This window comes from Oncorhynchus mykiss, chromosome 14 (genome assembly GCF_013265735.2).
Source record: "Oncorhynchus mykiss isolate Arlee chromosome 14, USDA_OmykA_1.1, whole genome shotgun sequence".
Classification (NCBI taxonomy): Eukaryota; Metazoa; Chordata; class Actinopteri; order Salmoniformes; family Salmonidae; genus Oncorhynchus; species Oncorhynchus mykiss.
This window is the reverse complement of record NC_048578.1, coordinates 3,255,008-3,273,180: the sequence shown is the minus strand read 5'-3', so window position 1 is coordinate 3,273,180 and position 18,173 is coordinate 3,255,008. Positions and strand designations below refer to the sequence as shown.

Here is an 18,173-nt window from a genome sequence, read left to right as displayed (position 1 = left end):
TGATAAGCACACACGGTCCACTTACTTCCTACGTCCAGTCTGGCATTGCAGGTGGACATGCCGGCCTCGTTGATGGCAGACAGGGTGTACCAGCCTGCATCAGATTTGACCAGCCTCTCAATGAGCAGGCACTGACTTCCAGTGCCATCCTGGTACAGGCTGGAAGACACATCAGGCTTGGGTTACTCTCTCATGGAATCAACAGCACCTCTCACTTATAGCCAACAGAGGTTCACCTTAACTAGTCAAACTAAATCAGCTAATAAGCAAACACATTTCAGCTGGATTCAAATCAGCTAACTGTCAGAAATTACACTCTCTACTGTGAGCATTTCTCCTTCTGAGAGGATTCAAACTTGGAATTGAAGGTCCATCAACCTCATCCTGGTGGGGTCAATGCGCAGCATGTCTTTGTCCTTCTTCCAGAAGAGTTTTGGTGGAGGGGAGGCAGCCACCTTACACTCTAACCTCACCGTGTCCCCCTCCAGGGCACGAGAGTTCAGCATCTTCTGGACAAAGGTGGGCGGGCGAAGCATCTCCTGGGCTGAAGAGGAGAGGGGGTAAAGCAGTGTTAGAGCATCAATGCTAAGCTAAGAGATTATTTGACAGAATACAGTAATCAAAAACAGCCCATTACCGATAACCTCCAGTTTTATGTAGAAGCGGTTCTCCCCAGCGCGGTTTCTGGCAATACACTCGTAGACACCGGCATGATGCACAGTCACAATCTCAATGATGAAGGAGTGCATGCCCTTCTCACACACCAGCATCTTGTGGTAGTCATCGGGGCGGATGGCCTTCCCGTCAAGATACCAGGCCACATCTGGGGTGGGCAGACCTCCCACCTGAGGACACAGCCAGGGGTGCATTCGTTCAACATCAAACAGAAGAAAATAAACATTTTGTTGCAAAATGTTTTGCTACAGTGTGTACTAATAAATATGACCCTGGACACAACCTTGAGCAGCGAGTGACCCAGGGAGTGTGTGGACTGGAGTGTGGATGACTAGGGGGTCATGCGGGGCTAAGTGCAGGGACCCTGATAGCTCAGAAGAGGAAGTGGATGAGGGGGGGAGGAGAGTACAGGGTAGCTTTTTACAACCTGGTTATTCTGTCCAGATGTGATATTGAGTTTCATGTTTGGACTCCAGAGGCTTTAATTACATTACACTTAAATACAATTGTTGCATGAGTCTGTGTCAAAGTTTAACGAGGTCTTTACAGAAGATACCTCAGCAATAAGTTCCTACCTAGGAAATAGATCCCAGCTATAAAAATGTTGAATGCTAGCTACATATAATGCATTTGATCAACATTCATGACTAAACTGATTACAGCGTGTCCAGTGCTGTACCTTGAAGTCGATCCTGCAGAACCTGCCCTCCTCCACCGTGAGGTCCTTGGGGACCTGGATGAAGCGTGGGGCATAGCACTTCTCCTGGATGGCCGAGCCCTCGTTGCCATCAGTACCAGAATGGTGTTTTCCCCTATAGGAAAGAAAGGAGTGAGGAGAAAGAAAGGAGTGAGGAGAAAGTGAAAGCAGAAGAGGGAGGGGGTAGGAACAGAGGCGCTTTCATAACTGCGCCTTTGATGGCTGACTTTGAATGATTGAGTTGTCATGCAGTCAAGAGAGCCCACTCTTCCCATCTTTTCAGGTTCAAAAAGCAATTTGAACTAATTCATAACAGCATCAAATGATGCATCTCCATTCATGCTGTTCAGAAAACCCCATTAACATAAACAAAATGGCCAAAAAGTCCACACATGGATCCTAAGCCATCTCACTTCAAGTAACACAGCATGTGCCCTTCACCTTCCAACTGTGCATCATAATGGGAAGACAAAGCAATCCCAGAAAACATCAGTAAGGAAGACATCATAGCTGTAGAGACTGGGAGACATGTCAGCTCACTCAGTTCATGGTCTATTATTGTTCCACTTACAGCATGGAACCGGAGCCCGTGGTAGGCATTGGAAACAGCACACAAACACACGGCTGCGCCAGGAAACTCAACCTGGAGCCGACAACCCGCTACCCAGCCCTAAGCCTCAGGTCTCATTCGCACATGCCTTCACCCTCACGTGGAGCACTCTTCTCTTTCTGGTCTCCTCATCTACTGATTTATTGTGTATATGGGGTATGAGTAAAACTTCTTTGGTGTTCAACCTTCTCAAGTTCTCCCAGGTCACCTCGCTCCTCCGCACACTCCACTGGCTTCCACTCGAAGCACACATCATCTTGAAGACCCTGGTGCTTTCCTATGGAGCAGCTAGAGGGAACCCTCCTCTCCTTACATTCAGGCTATTTTCAAACCCAATACCCTAACCCAAGCACTCTTTTCTGCCACCTCTGGTCTCTTTGCCCTCCCACCCCTACGGGAGGGAAGCTACCGCTCAGCTCAGTCAAAGCGCTTCTCTGTCCTGGCACACCAATTGTGGAATAAGTGTCCTCCTAATGTCCATCTTCCGAAAAGGTCTGAAACCCTACCTCTTAAATGAGTATTTTAAATATAATCACAGCTATCTTAAAGGAGTAGTTCACCATTTTACAACTTGATGTTAGACAGTTCCTCACCCTGAATGTAGTCTATGGGCCAAGATAAACTAATCAATGGTTCAGTTCTTTAAACATCCACTAAAAACTTCAGCTAACCTTAGATTATTAGCTTGTGGTGGCTATCAAATCGATGGGGGCATGTTTAAAAGAAAAGAAAAATGTTCAAATCACCTGAAATCAATTCAGATCAACTCCCTATTTGGTTTGATGTTACTTTAAAAAGGTGATAAAAAATAAAAATAAAAACATGCCCACATGATTGTTAAGTTGTGGTGGCTAAGGTTAGCTTAAGTTTGTAGTGGCGGTTTAAAGAAAACCGAACCATCGATTAGTAGAGGAGAGGGGGTAGATAGTCGTCTATGGGCTGGGAGAAACTGTCAGTGTGAGGAACCGTCTAACGTCAAGATGTACAATAGTGAACTGCTCCTTTAAGACAAATGCACTATTGTAAGTCGCTCTGGGTAAGCGTGTCTGCCAAATTACTCAAATGTAAAGCATTAGAAATGTATACACATGCTTTCGCTGACTGTGGGTGAAATTTACCATATTCCTCCAGTGTTACGTCCCTCTGGTGATTCTGGCTGCAAGAGAGGACAGAGAGATTTGGGAATAACATTTTTGCCATGGGCCTGTGTAAAAGCATTCACATACTGTATATAGAGAGTGATTCATCACTGCCTCTACACTATATGTAGTGCCAACACTCAAGTTCACCCATAAAGGTGGCCTATGTTCAAGACTACATCCTCTCCTGAAAAGGCATTACTTCAACACAACCTCTTGAATAACCAGACTTGCAAAACATTTCAAAGTACATGACACTATGCCTAGGGCAATAGGGGTGGCCAGATGGGGGATAGTGCTGTGGGCACACGTGTTGTACTGTTGTGTGTATGTGTGGTCTCTTTCTGGCATCCTACACTACATATCTTTGGGAGAATGCTGCTATGGCAGTCTTCACACCTGCTATTTCTAGCTGCATTCCTGGAAGAGGGCTGTGCAGTTCTCCTGTCACTGAAGAGGACAGAGCCGGAGCCCAGACCCATTGTGTGAGGAGAATTGAGGGCTGATCTACAGTGACGGGGGACTAGTCACACACAGTGCAGGGAACATCCCATCTAAACCCCACATAGTATTAGTAACAACGTCTCCAAGCCTGAGAAACTTGTGATCTGTATTAGTAGAACATTAAAGACATACAGTAGCATGACAAAAGTATGGATCCTTGAATTTTAATTTTTTTTTAATGAAAAATGTGTATTGTACTTCCTAAAAGAACTTCCTGCAAATCAAATGGGTTGTAATGGATGATATAGAAGGGATATGAGTAAATTATACCTGGTCGAGTTGTGAGTCGGAGGAATTTTCAAAGTCAAAGACAGAGGCAGCGTTATCTGGACCCAGCAACCGTCGAGCCATGCGCTCCTCATAGGACAACTTCTGTCAGGGGACAAACAGGAAACCAGCCTATGGTCAGTCAGTGTACTAGTACCATTAAACGAGCCAATATACTATATAGTACCAGTAAAGCAGCCAATAGCCAGCCAGTGTAGCGGACATGAGTCGGTCATGGTTGCTAGTCGTCACGTAATGAGGTAGCCCCGCCTAAGACTTCAAAATCAGTGACGGCCCAAAAGGGAATTTCCTCTTGCTCTAAAAGGTCAAGACCTTGATTTCTCCCATGGGAGACCCAGGTTCAAATCCCACCGGTTACACCATATCCTATATAGTACCCGTAAACCAGCCAATGCTGAGCCAGTATACTGCAGTCATAACTCTAGTACCCAAAAGCCTGTTTTAGCATGGGCAGCGCACTTGAGGACTTTCACCATTTTGAGGTACTCAACTAGGTAGGACTTCCTATGGGTTAAGGAAGGATCAAATCATTCCATCCAGGTCATCAGGAGGGATCAGCCGATGAATTATACATGTGAGAAAACATTCCATAACTGCAGGTGGCAGTAACATTCCCAACCGGGGTTTTATACCTCTTCAAAACACACTCCAGGTGGCCGTATGCACGCTGAGTTTTTTTTACCAACTCAGAAGTAAATGTACTACTTCAAAATTTAGATGGCCTCAATGGCGCTGCCTGTGCTCTCACAGACGCCATAATGGGACAGATACAAAGATGAGTTGTCCATCTAAGTCTATGGTCCCAACTTACTCATTGGAAGCAATATGGTGGATGCTCCACCACTGAACTGCTATACCTATTCAGACCTTTCAGATCTGCAAACGTCGAAGGGTTATGGATAAGGTAGAAAGTGAATTGGGACCGGCTGTGTAAAGTAGGTCTGTCCATAGAGCAGCCTCCAATGTTATAGGGTCTACTTCAACAACAGCTGCCTTGATCATAGTACACTGGTCCACTAAGTCCCAGTGATTCCACTGAAGCTTCTAGTAATTGGAAGTTGGGTCCTATTGAAGTATCTATTCAAAGTTGAGAATCCCTCTTGATGCACGTGGCATCAAGGATATTGTATGTCACTGACTTTAATTAATACAGGAATACTACGAGAGGGTGATAAGTTACGGATCCATATTTCCCGCTTTCATAGTTGCCACATTGTGATATCAAATGGTCTGATGATGTATGCTGTATGGGTTCAAATCAGGAAGGGAACCATACGTCTTCTTGTACAGCATTCACGTGGGAGTGGAGTAAACAAGCACGTTATCGAAAAGTACTTATTTAATGTGGTTAGGGAATAAACTAAGACAACACTTAGATTATAACATTGTCTTGACACTGAATCACATCACACATTTCCCTATCCACATACATACAGTATATCCACACAAAAATTACAAACACCTCACTGCCCACTGACTCCGGGCTAGTTTGTTATAATGAGTACCTGGCTGTTTCTCCTGCGGGCTTCTTTGGTGCGTAGCTTCTTCTCCAGATCTTGGATCAGGGCGTCCTTGGAGCCCTGGATCTGCTCATCCGAGTTGTGGGACACTGGCTGAGGGGCAGGAGCCTTCTTCACGATGAGCTTGGGAAGGCTGGAGAGGGTAAGCCAGCCAGAATATTAATCAACCATTAATGTTAAAATAATATACACTGAGTATACAAAACATTAAGAACACTTGCTCTTTCCATGACAGATTGACCCTTATTGATGTCACCCTTATTGTAAATCCACTTCAAAATCAGTGTAGATTAAGGAGAGGAGACAGGTTAAGCCTGTTAAGACTTGAGACATGGACTGGTGAATGGGCAAGACAAAAGATTTAAGTGCCTTTGAACGGGTATGGTAGTTTGTGTCAAGAACTGCAAAGCTGCTGGGTTTTTCACACTCAACAGTTTCCAATCAGTATCAACAATGGTTCACCACCCTAAGGACATCCAGTCAACTATGGGAAGCATTGGAGTCAACATGGGGCCAGTATCCCTGTGGAACGCTTTCGACACCTTGTTGAGTCAATGCCCCGACGAATTGAGGCTGTTCTGAGGGCAAGGGTGGAGGGGTGCAACTCAACATTAGGAAGGTGTTCATAATGTTTTGTATATTCAGTGTATGGTGAATGGCTATAACATACTAGCTAAGACTTAGGCATTTTATTTACCATTTCAAAATATAGCAACTCACATGTTTGGGGTCCCTCTGTAGCTAGGAGGCAGAGACACGCATGAGGGAGGAGGAAAGGAGGGCTGTGGCATGGAAACGGTGGTGGGAGTTTGGGAGTGGGGAGACCGACTCATAGGCAGGCTGTCAGTAGGGAGAGCCATGTGCAGGGGGGCATCACAGCTGGGCTTGGGCAGGGGGCTGGGAAGGTTGGGGGAGTGTGAGGAGCGAGCTGGTGATGGAGGCTGGGGAATGGACATGGGTGCAGGCTTGTACTGTGGGGTGGACTGAGAGGGCAGGACAGAGCAGAGGAAGGCAGCTGAAGAGGACGGGGACTTGGGCTCAGATGGGGCTGGGACACTGACACTGGTTTTAGCACTGGGGACCCTCGGGGTGAGTGTGATAGTGGAGCGCATGGGGGCGCGGGAGGGGGACACGGGCTGGGCAGCGGCGGCGGGAGGAAGAGGGTCATGGGGAAACACCGGCGGCTGTGAGAATGCAGGAGTGGAAATGGGGGAGCTCAGATTGGAGGAGGAGGGAGAGGCCTTGCTGCTGTTCCCATTGGACTGAGGCAGAGCCTGGGCTACATCATAGCTGGGGACCTGGAAGGCCGGCTGGGACTGGATAAACTGGCGTGGCCGTGCATAGTTGAAGGCACTGGGGGCAAAGAGGCTGGGGGTGAAGGTGGGAAGGTCAGCCACACTGCTGCTCATACTGCTGCCTCCAGAGTCTCCTGAGCTCTGGAAGCTGGGCTTGCTGGGAGTGAACAGTTTGGGGGTCGTTTTTATTTTTAAGGCTGGCGGGGGTGGGGTGGGCGTGCAGGCTTCAGGTGACCTCTGTCCCTCTGAGCAGTGGATACTCTTTTCACTTGGACTGAACGGCTCCTCTAGGGTTTTACTAGGTGGCTGCAGCTGAGGCTCTAGAGACCTGCAAAGAAAAACACGTTGGTAACTTAATTTGCATTACTCAAGTTAAACAGGATACATGGTGACCATAGAAACAACAATTCTTACGACAGTAAAATTGTTATACCCATGCACAGCCTTCTATGTGGATCATGCATGTTAAGTGCCCATTTTTGCATAGTAAATAAATCAGAGTAAATTCACCATGAAAAGTTCAATGTTGTGTATGTTTTGGCTTGCCTTACACACTCAAAGGACAAATGTCTTGAACACAAACACTGGCCACATGACCTACAAGAGAGTAGTGGACACATGTTGCCGTATGTTGCTATTCAAGTTTGAGGGGCTAAATCAGGAGCCTGTAGTGTTGACTGACATTAGCTGGCAGGTGCAGTTCTTTTACAGCGAACGCCGACATCCTCGTCCAACACTGTGACGAGCATTTCAAATCCCAACCGCCGTCAGATTCAAGCAGGGTCTAAACCATACTACTAAATGTCTTCTCACAATGCTAAAGACAATCCAGAAAGAAATTCATAAATCAGATGACTGTCTTGTAGAATAAGGAGTCTTACTAGCTCCGCGGACTGCACATGATCCGTCTGAAACTCAAAATAGTTCCAACTGAATAAGCCCGCCCTCCCCTTTGGGAACATTGGAATGGTATGGACTGTGATCCAACAGAAAGGGGACACTGGGAAATAGAGAGATGCTATTGAGTGCTCTGGTCCTTTCAGAGCTTTGTGTGAGTGCCTGGAAAGAATCCAGTATTCCCTCTTGTCGAAAAAGGGATCTCTCCCACTGACATTCAAATTATTTCCATTCTGAAGGGAATCATTATATTGATTCCATGGTAGGACAAATAAAAGTATATTTGGGGATTTATACATCTTAGTGAACCAACTACACCACTAACACACTATCACCATGTAGCCTTTGCTAGAAATTAGGAGGAAGCATAAGGATATATCTTTCATATCAGAAATAAACAATTTTCAAAAAATGTCATGGTAGATTGATACGCCTTTATAGGGTTAGTCTTCACACACAGCCATATCTCCAAGTTACAGTGCGTGTTTACTGAAGACAGACAGAAGACAGAGGTACCACCTGTGCTAATTAGCATACTCTGAACACTAAAGGAAGGCTGCCAGAAACATGTCACTGAAAAATACTGGTCGGCTGCAACTGTGATAAAGCAGGTTAAAATGGTGTACAGTAAGTGTGCATTTTGCATTTGTGAGATTATTTTGATGTGATATGAAAATAAAGGGCTTTATGTTTCTAGAATCGTATAACAATTGAGAATCGATATACAGTTGAAGTCGGAAGGTTACATACACCTTGGCCAAAAACATTTTTTCACAATTCCTGACATTTAATCCTAGTAAAAATTCCCCGCTTTTGGTCAGTTAGGATTACCACTTTATTGTAAGAATGTGAAATGTCAGAATAATAGTAGAGAGAATGATTTATTTCAGATAATTTCTTTCATCACATTCCCAGTGGGTCAGAAGTTCACATACCCTCAATTAGTATTTGGTAGCAATGCCTTCAAATTGTTTAACGTGTCGAAAGTTTTGGGTAGCCTTCCACAAGCTTCCCACAATAAGTTGGTTGAATTTTGGCCTATTCCTCCTGACAGAGCTGGTGTAACTGAGTCAGGTTTGTAGGCCTCCTCGCTCACACACGCTTTTTCAGTTCTGCCCACAAATGTTCTATAGGATTGAGGTCAGGGCTTTGTGATGGCCACTCCAATACCACTCCAATACTCCAATACACTCCAATAATTTTCCAAGCTGTTTCAAGGCACAGTCAACTTATTGTATGTAAACTTCTGACCCACTGGAATTGTGACACAGTGAATAATTGAACAAATCTGTCTGTAAACAATTGTTGTAAAAATTTGCTGTGTCATGCACAAAGTAGATATCCTAACCGACTTGCCAAAATTATAGTTTGTTAACAAGACATTTGTGGAGTGGGTGAAAAACAAGTTTTAATGACTCCAACCTAAGTGTATGTAAACTTCCGACTTCAACTGTATGTTCAGATAGAGTATTTGGCTGCCAGAACCAGTCTACCTCTGAAAATAACATACGTTTGTGTGTGTCTATAGTGTATGCGAAAACAAACTAGTGGAATTTGCTATTTCAGCCACACCCGTACTGACAGGTGTATAAAACCGAGCACACAGCCGTGCAATCGCCATAGACAAACATGGGCAGTTTAATGGCCTTACTGAATAGTTAAGTGACTTTCAACGTGGCACAGTCATAGGACACCACCTTTCCAACAAGTCAGTTCATAAAAGTTTTGCCCTGATAAATCTGCCCGGGTCAACTCGAAGTGCTGTTATTGTGAGGTGAAAACATCAATGTGCAACAGTGGCTCAGCTGCAAAGTGGTATGCCACACAAGCACACAGAACGGGACCGTAGCCCACTAAATTCCAGTGCAGGCAAATCTTAAGCTACAGCATACATTGACATTCTAGATGATTCTGTGCTTCCAACTTTGAGGCAACAGTTTGGGGAAGAACTTTTCCTGTTTCAGCATGATAATGCCCCCATGCACAAAGCGAGGTCCATACAGAAATGGTTTGTCGAGATTGGTGTGGAAGAACTTCACTAGTCTGCACAGATCCCTGACCTCAACCCCATCGACTACCTTTGGATGAATTAGAACGCCGACTGTGAGTCAGGCCTATATTGCCCAACCTCACTAATGCTTGTGGCTAAATGGAAGCAAGTTCCTACGTCTAGTGGAAAGCCTTCCTAGAAGAGTGGAGTAGTGTATGAGGTCTTTTTAAGGAGTAACGGTAACATTAGGCTCCTTAATGAAGAGTATATATTGGGCTAGCTCTGGTATGCACACTTAAATTATAGACAATGATTGGGGTCTCTACAGAGCTCTATTACACTTTAGCCTTCTACAGAATTCTCACTTTGACACTACACAGCCCTTCAAAGACACAATTTAACCAACTCACTGATAAGTCATGCAGAAATGTGAATACTGTAACATCCAATTAAAAAAGGTAATTTGCATTTACCCATTTAGAAAATGAACAGTGCATATTACAAGGTTCTACACATACACACATTTAAATAGTAAAACAAATCAATTAGACAAACTTTTATAATCAGTTGCACCTGTGACAAATGTATCACCAATTGAGTGATAGAACATTTTTAAAAATCCAACAATAATGCATTAAGCTTACCTGGATGAAAGGTATTCGATTACAGATCTCAATATTTCAACTTCAATATAGGCTGAACTACAGATAGTTGAATGTTTCTGATATGAGTCGGAGAGCAAAAGGTCTGTATAGATTGTGTACACCCACGTCAAGTATGCAGAATAACGTGCACGCGACTCTCAGCTGATTTCAGAGCGCGGCTGTGCTGCTACCCCTATTTTACGACACCATTACCTGACCTGCCAATATTTTAATTGTACATGTCACTGTCGCCTAATTCGGTGTGCCTCTCTAGCCTACACACACGCACTTATAAGAGTGCTATTTAATAACATGGTATAAAATGTGTTCCTTGCATTTGTTTCCAATCAAAATTAAAGACAAACAGGCTAAATAAGCCCCTCCCTGTTATTACAATCAGATGATAATTAAACACATCTACAAACCAAACAATCAGCAGCGCTGTAATACCTATCTCATTTCAGTACTCTCTTACCGTAATTCATGAACGGCCACAGAATTAGATCAGAAAACCTTTCAAACTATGGCAGCCTACCTGCAACTTCAAAACAAGGAATAGCCTCCTCTTGTGGCAGTTGAATCGAATTGACAGTAGGGAAATATTTTTCTGACCTTCGCATCCCTGCGATTTCATAGATCACCTACGTGATAATTTCTCCAAAGTTTACTTTAACATATGCATAGGTATTTTGATACATAAAAACTGTCCCACAGCAGCATACTGGCCCCTCATCTTTCCATTTTAGAGTTTTTGCCTAAAATAGTTTAACTCACTGTTCTTCCAAGGGGGGGTCAATCTCACAGACTGGGCTCTCGGGCCACTCTGGAGGGGGAATCGCTGCTACGTCTTGTAGTAAAGAGGGGACTTCCTCATGTTCCAGCCTAGATTCTAAGGGCTGCTCATCCATGGGTTGCTCATTCTCCATCTGCTCTTCCAGGTCTGGACACGGAGACATCACATTGTCAGAATGTTTTTCAGGATTGTATGTAGATTAGAGCGATGAAGAAAGCTGAGTTAAAGCACAAAAGTAGTCTTTTGCGTCTGACCAGTTCTGAAACTAGTCTCTGCTCACCAATGTACACCTCCAGTGTGGCGATGCATGATACTGTTCCAAACTGATTCCCAGCTATACATTTGAACACCCCAGAATCCTCTGGGAAGGCCTCGGTGATGACAAGGGTACACAGCTCCTCTATGGAGGAAGGAGAGGAGGGGAAACATGAGAACGGCACACCAATACCAGCACCAATGTATCATGTTAATGTTATAATAATGGAAGACACTGGTAAATGTGCCCTTCTACAATAGCCAACAGTGGGCCTTTGGTATGCTTTCCCACTCACCTGGCACTGATGCAGAAGTAGCCTCTGAAAAAGAAGGAGAACGTTTAGAGATCATTTCTATTCAGTGCCTCCCCAATGGGCACAGACATCAATTCAATGTCTATTCCATGTTGGTTCAATGTAATTTCACTGAAATGATGTGGAAACAACGTTGATTCAACCAGTGTGTACACATTGGGTCAAAAGCAATTTTTGGTCTGTGTGTATTTCCCAACACCGATGGAGCCACCATGCACTCTGCCACTCACTCTTTCGGAGGATGCGGAAGTCAGCAGAGTCCACTATCTGCTCTTCCTCGCGATACCACAGAACCTGCAGTGGTGGCGTTCCACGAATACGGCACTCTAGAACCACCAACTGACCCTTGACCGTGCTGACGTCGTGGAGACACTGGACACAAAGAGAACTGGATCAAAGTGACTGGGTGGCTGCAGAGACTCACATACCACCACCACCAAGCCTCTCCTCCCTCCTCTCTTAACCTCGCTCCTCACCTCGCCCTCTGCACATACAGCCCTCTACACATACAGCCCTCTACACATACAGCATGTGCCCAGATGTTTAGGGCATAATCATTAACAAACTGACAAGAACACTTTTGAAATATATATATATATATACTGACTGGAAAGCTATGTCATATGCCTATGTAATCATGAGGAACTAGAGAAGGTGTCAATCCATGTGTTGAATGACAATAATCTCAAAATCAGCAGCCTAAATAAAAAAAATATACAAAATAAAATAAAATCTGAATGTACACTTTTGGAATTACAGTAACACTGCAATCAAGGTATGTACACAGAGCACAATGGATGATAAGGACACAACTAACAATTTTTTCAGAATGGCACAAATTCCCCGATATCAGGGTACTCATGTCAACATGTTTGCTTTCAGAGCATATTTGATCCCAAATTATAAGGGGGAGAGATACCTCCTGTGAACTCTGTTCACAGTTCTGATGTAGGTAGGAACACACCTTCATAAAATGTATGTAGGGCCAAGTCCAGCTCAACCTTTGACTCAACCTTTATTTCCAAACCAGACAAATCCATGCTTCAGTTCCATATTCAGGCACCAGATGGGGGTAAAGATGTATCCTGTATTACCTTGACAAAAGTAGGAGTCACTCCACCACTCCCTGAATGCTGTTGGGAATATGATGGACTCTGTGTCTAGAAAAAAGATATGACAACAACTAGTGTATTTAAAAACACAAATAAATAAATAAACACTGCTATGCATTGTCTGTGGGTACATAACATATTGACAAGGAGCAGTTGAAGGCATATATTATATACAGGGCCTTCAGAAATGATTCACATCCCTTGACTTTTTACACATTTTGTTATGTAACAAAGTGGGATTGAACTTGATTTGATTGTCATTTTTTGTCAATTACCACACATAATACTCTGTAATGTCAAAGTTGAAGAAAAATGCTAAGATTTTGCAATAGATTTTTTTATGAAAAATAAAACACTAATATTATTAAAACACTAATAATATCATTAGATAGGTAGTCAACCCCCTGAGTCAATACAAGTTAGAATCAACTTTGGGAGAGATTATAGCTGTGAGTCTTTCTGGGTAAATCTCTAAAAGCTTTGCATACCTGGATTATACAATATTTCCCCATTATTCTTTTAAATGGTTGTTGATCATTGCTAGACAGCCATTTCCAAGTATTGCCATTGAGTTTTAAATTTTTACTCTTATTATGTTTATTTTTATCCTAAAAACTCCCTTGTTGATGACAAGCATACCCATAACATGATGCAACCACCATCATACTTGAACAAATGAAGAGTGGTACTCAGTGATGTGTAGTGTTGGATTTGCCTTTAACAATGTATTCAGGACAAAAAAGTTAATTTCTTTGCCACATTTTTTTTATGTATTACTTTAGTGCCCTATTGCAAACAGGATTCATGTTTTGGAGTATTTTAATTCTGTACAGGCTTCCATCTTTTCACTCTGTCATTTAGGTTAGTATTGTGGAGTACCTACGATGTTGTTGATCCATCCTCAGTTTTCTCCTATTACAGACATTAAACCCTCTAACTGTTTTAAAATCACAATTGGCCTCATGATGAAATCCCTGAGGGATTTCCTTCCTCTCCGGCAACCGAGTTAGGAAGGACACCTGCATCTTTGTAGTGACTCGGCTTATTGATACACCATCCAAAGCTTAATTGACAACTTCAAAGGGATATTCAAATTCCCTTCTCGACTGAGGGACCTTACAGATAATTGGATGTGTGTAGTGGTACAGAGATGGGTCAGTCATTCAAAAATTGTGTTAACAAAAGAAAATTCATGTTTTTTTCTTTGTATTATCTTTTACCAGATCTAATGTTTTACATTTTCCTGCATTAATTTAACATTACACAAACTTCAAAGTGTTTCCTTTCAAATGGTATCAAGAATATGCATATCCTTGCTTCAGGTCCTGAGCTACACGCAGTTAGATTTGGGTATGTCATTTTAGGCAAAAATTGAAAAAAGGGGCTGATCCTTAATTAATGTGTAAAAAAATTATAAAAACCAAATTCCACTTTGACCTTATGGGTTATTGTGTGGAGATCCGTGACACAAAATCTCAATTTAATACATTTTAAATTCAGGGTCTAACACATCAAAATGTGGAAAAAGTCAAGGGGTGTGAATACTTTCACTAATGACATAAAATATATATTTGTTATGAATATGTATATATTGTATGTTGTGAGTGAAGGTGTGGTGGGCAAATCATCAGCATAGCTATAATATGGTGCTTGTGTGTGTGTATGTCTGTGTGTGTGTGTGTGTGTTTGTGCATGTGTGTCAGGTAGGTACCCTCTGGGGGCTGATGCAGAGGGGCTGCACCAGGCTGGAGTGTCTCTGCTGCTGGACCAAGGTGGAGGAAGAGGAAGAGGAAGAGATTGCTCTGGAGGAGCTGGAGATGGTAAGGGACATGCTACTGGTCTTCTTCTGGATGCTTCACACACACACACACACACACACACACACACACACACACACACATTTCTCAATATTTTAGGTTCAATTATGTACTGGTTTTCATTGAAAACTTTTAGTCATTTTGTCCTTCCAACTTACTGTGCCATGTTTCAGGCTTTTCCAACGGGGATTGTCACTGTGTCCAATAGGTGCTGATTTCTATACAAAGGGGAGGGAGAGCATGAGCTGCAGATGTTTATATGTGTTATACACCCACATAATTATTTAATTCTATACACCATAGGTCCTAAAGCTAACACGATTCAACCCTACATCAGACCAACTGTATGCTTCTGTACCAGATGTGATCTTACAAATGAAACATCTAAGGATACTGCACCTTGCGATTGTGATGTGACACGCCACGTTTAATTGTATGTGTGTGTGTCCTTCTGTCTGTCCGTCCGTCTGTCCGTCTGTCTCTGTGTGTGTGTTGCCTCAAAAGCTCACGACTGAGTGATCATCACGGTGGGCAAAGGTTACATGACAATCTATCCATCTGAAGTTCATGTTGCTTACCCCAGAAAGGCACTGTTCATCTCCTTTAATCTCCCAGAATCACCCTGCTGATGGATACTGGCATGAGCCTCTGACTATTTATACAGAAAGGGGATCTCATTGGCACACAGCAGGAGCTCAGCTTGTAAATCATGTGCTGTAGACTGAACCAGCTCATTCCAGGAAACCCAGAAATCCCTAGAAATATGGTACTTCAGGTTATTCCTGTGTGGTATGGATACAATCCATACACACACACACACACACACACACACACACACACACACACACACACACACACACACACACACACACACACACACACACACTATTCAACAGCATTAAGGGAAGGTTCAACAACCCATCAGAGTAGCAACATGACACTTCTAAATGCTTTGCATGAAAACAACAACACATGTCACTGCTTTAGAGACACACTTCTAAGAGAAAGAGGACAGGCATAACACAAGAAACACAAAATACACTTCTCTTTTTCTTTTTCGTCTTCCACGCCAAGCGCTAAGACAATGAGACATTTACTGATTGCCACAGAGAAAATGATTAACTCTCCTGTTGTGTTCGTTTCATGTTAGTTAATTCTGTGTTCTTCGGTCCAAAATTACCTCCTCATTGTAGCTGATTATAAATCCATAATAATACATGTATTGTAACATAATGTTGGGTTAGATCTTTTGATCAACTTAAGTTCTTGTGAACATTACAGGTTTTGAACTTCTATTTCCTATTTATGGCCTGTAGGCCTCATTGACCTGAGCTCATACAACTCGTTTTTAAGTTAAAAAAGCATAATGTATGAATTATGATGACTATAACAAATACTCAGATTAAACATATTGCGCTATTTATCACAGACTACTTTGTGTCAAAGTTTAACAAGGACACTCTTCTCCTCACCAGTGTCATGATCAAAGATATGATCAAGAGACTCACATTGTTAATGGTGCGTGAATGAGGACCCAAAAGCGAATTAACAAACAGAGTACTTTAATGACGAACATACGTGGGCTCAGATGGACAGGTAGATTCCGACAGGACAGGACAAGGTTGCAGCACACACGATGATAGTCTGGTTCAGGCATGAGACACACAAACAAACAAACAAGAATCCGACAAGGACAGGAGCAGAAACAGAGAGAGATATAGGGACCTAATCAGAGGGAAAAAGGGAACAGGTGGGGAACGGGGTGAATGGGTAATTAGGAGGAGACAAGGCACAGCTGGGGAAAAGAGGGGGAGAAAAGGTAACATAACAACGACCAGCAGAGGGAGACAGGGTGAAGGGAAAGGACAGAGACAAGACAACATGACAGTACCCCCCCACTCACCGAGCGCCTCCTGGCGCACTCGAGGAGGAAGCCTGGCGGCAACGGAGGAAATCATCGATCAGCGCACGGTCCAGCACGTCCCGAGAGGGAACCCAACTCCTCTCCTCAGGACCGTACCCCTCCCAATCTACTAGGTACTGATGACCACGGCCCCGAGGACGCATGTCCAAAATCCTACGGACCCTGTAGATGGGTGCGCCCTCGACAAGGATGGGGGGGGGGGGGGGAAGACGAGCGGGGGCGCGAAGAACGGGCTTGACACAGGAGACATGGAAGACCGGGTGGACGCGACGAAGATATCGCGGCAGAAGAAGTCGCACTGCGACAGGGTTAATGATTTGAGAAATACGGAACGGACCAATGAACCGCGGGGTCAACTTGCGAGAAGCGGTCTTAAGGGGAAGGTTCTGAGTGGAGAGCCAAACTCTCTGACCGCGACAATATCTAGGACTCTTAGTTCTACGCTTATTAGCAGCTCTCACAGTCTGCGCCCTATAACGGCAAAGTGCAGACCTGACCCTCTTCCAGGTGCGCTCGCAACGTTGGACAAAAGCCTGAGCGGAGGGGACGCTGGACTCGGCGAACTGAGATGAGAACAGCGGAGGCTGGTACCCGAGGCTACTCTGAAAAGGAGATAGCCCTGTCGCAGACGAAGGAAGCGAGTTGTGGGCGTATTCTGCCCAGGGGAGCTGTTCTGACCAAGACGCAGGGTTGCGAAAAGAAAGACTGCGTAAGATGCGACCAATAGTCTGATTGGCCCGTTCTGCTTGACCGTTAGACTGGGGGTGAAAGCCGGAAGAGAGACTGACGGAAGCCCCAATCAAACGGCAAAACTCCCTCCAAAATTGAGACGTGAATTGCGGACCTCTGTCCGAAACGACGTCTGACGGAAGGCCATGAATTCTGAAAACATTCTCGATGATGATTTGTGCCGTCTCTTTAGCAGAAGGAAGCTTAGCAAGGGGAATAAAATGAGCCGCCTTAGAGAACCTGTCGACAACCGTAAGAATAACAGTCTTCCCCGCTGACGAAGGCAGTCCGGTGACAAAATCTAAGGCGATGTGAGACCACGGTCGAGAGGGAATGGGAAGCGGCCTGAGACGGCCGGCAGGAGGGGAGTTACCGGACTTAGTCTGCGCGCAGACCGAACAAGCAGCCACGAAACGACGCGTGTCATGCTCCCGGGTGGGCCACCAAAAACGCTGGCGAATGGAAGCAAGCGTACCCCGAACGCCAGGGTGGCCGGCTAACTTGGCAGAGTGAGCCCACTGAAGAACGGCCAGACGAGTAGGAACGGGAACGAAAAGAAGGTTCCTAGGACAAGCGCGCGGCGACGGAGTGTGAGTGAGCGCTTGCTTTACCTGCCTCTCAATTCCCCAGACAGTCAACCCGACAACACGCCCCTCAGGGAGAATCCCCTCGGGGTCAGTGGAGGCTACTGAAGAACTGAAGAGACGAGATAAAGCATCAGGCTTGGTGTTCTTAGAGCCCGGACGATAAGAAATCACGAACTCGAAACGAGCGAAAAACAGCGCCCAACGCGCCTGACGCGCATTAAGTCGTTTGGCAGAACGGATGTACTCAAGGTTCCTATGGTCAGTCCAAACGACAAAAGGAACGGTCGCCCCCTCCAACCACTGTCGCCATTCGCCTAGGGCTAACCGGATGGCGAGCAGTTCGCGGTTTCCCACATCATAGTTACGTTCCGACGGGGACAGGC

General features: G+C 44.4%; 1 protein-coding gene across 1 annotated transcript in view; it reads right to left on the bottom strand.

The window, feature by feature from the left end:
- The window catches only part of LOC110488553 (myotilin), a 33,321-nt gene that overhangs the window by 2,590 nt on the left and 12,558 nt on the right, over positions 1-18,173 (bottom strand). Inside the window, exons 2-16 of the mRNA XM_036942683.1 lie at positions 14,709-14,768; positions 14,445-14,586; positions 12,716-12,781; positions 11,852-11,993; positions 11,604-11,627; positions 11,333-11,452; positions 11,034-11,199; positions 6,154-7,056; positions 5,419-5,566; positions 3,896-3,997; positions 3,101-3,138; positions 1,355-1,487; positions 638-845; positions 379-544; positions 26-159 (exon numbers count right to left, since the gene is read on the bottom strand). Of these exons, the coding sequence (XP_036798578.1) occupies positions 26-159; positions 379-544; positions 638-845; positions 1,355-1,487; positions 3,101-3,138; positions 3,896-3,997; positions 5,419-5,566; positions 6,154-7,056; positions 11,034-11,199; positions 11,333-11,452; positions 11,604-11,627; positions 11,852-11,993; positions 12,716-12,781; positions 14,445-14,586; positions 14,709-14,716 (2,500 nt within the window). The 5' untranslated portion in view covers positions 14,717-14,768. The remainder of the gene's footprint in view (positions 1-25; positions 160-378; positions 545-637; positions 846-1,354; positions 1,488-3,100; positions 3,139-3,895; positions 3,998-5,418; positions 5,567-6,153; positions 7,057-11,033; positions 11,200-11,332; positions 11,453-11,603; positions 11,628-11,851; positions 11,994-12,715; positions 12,782-14,444; positions 14,587-14,708; positions 14,769-18,173) is intronic.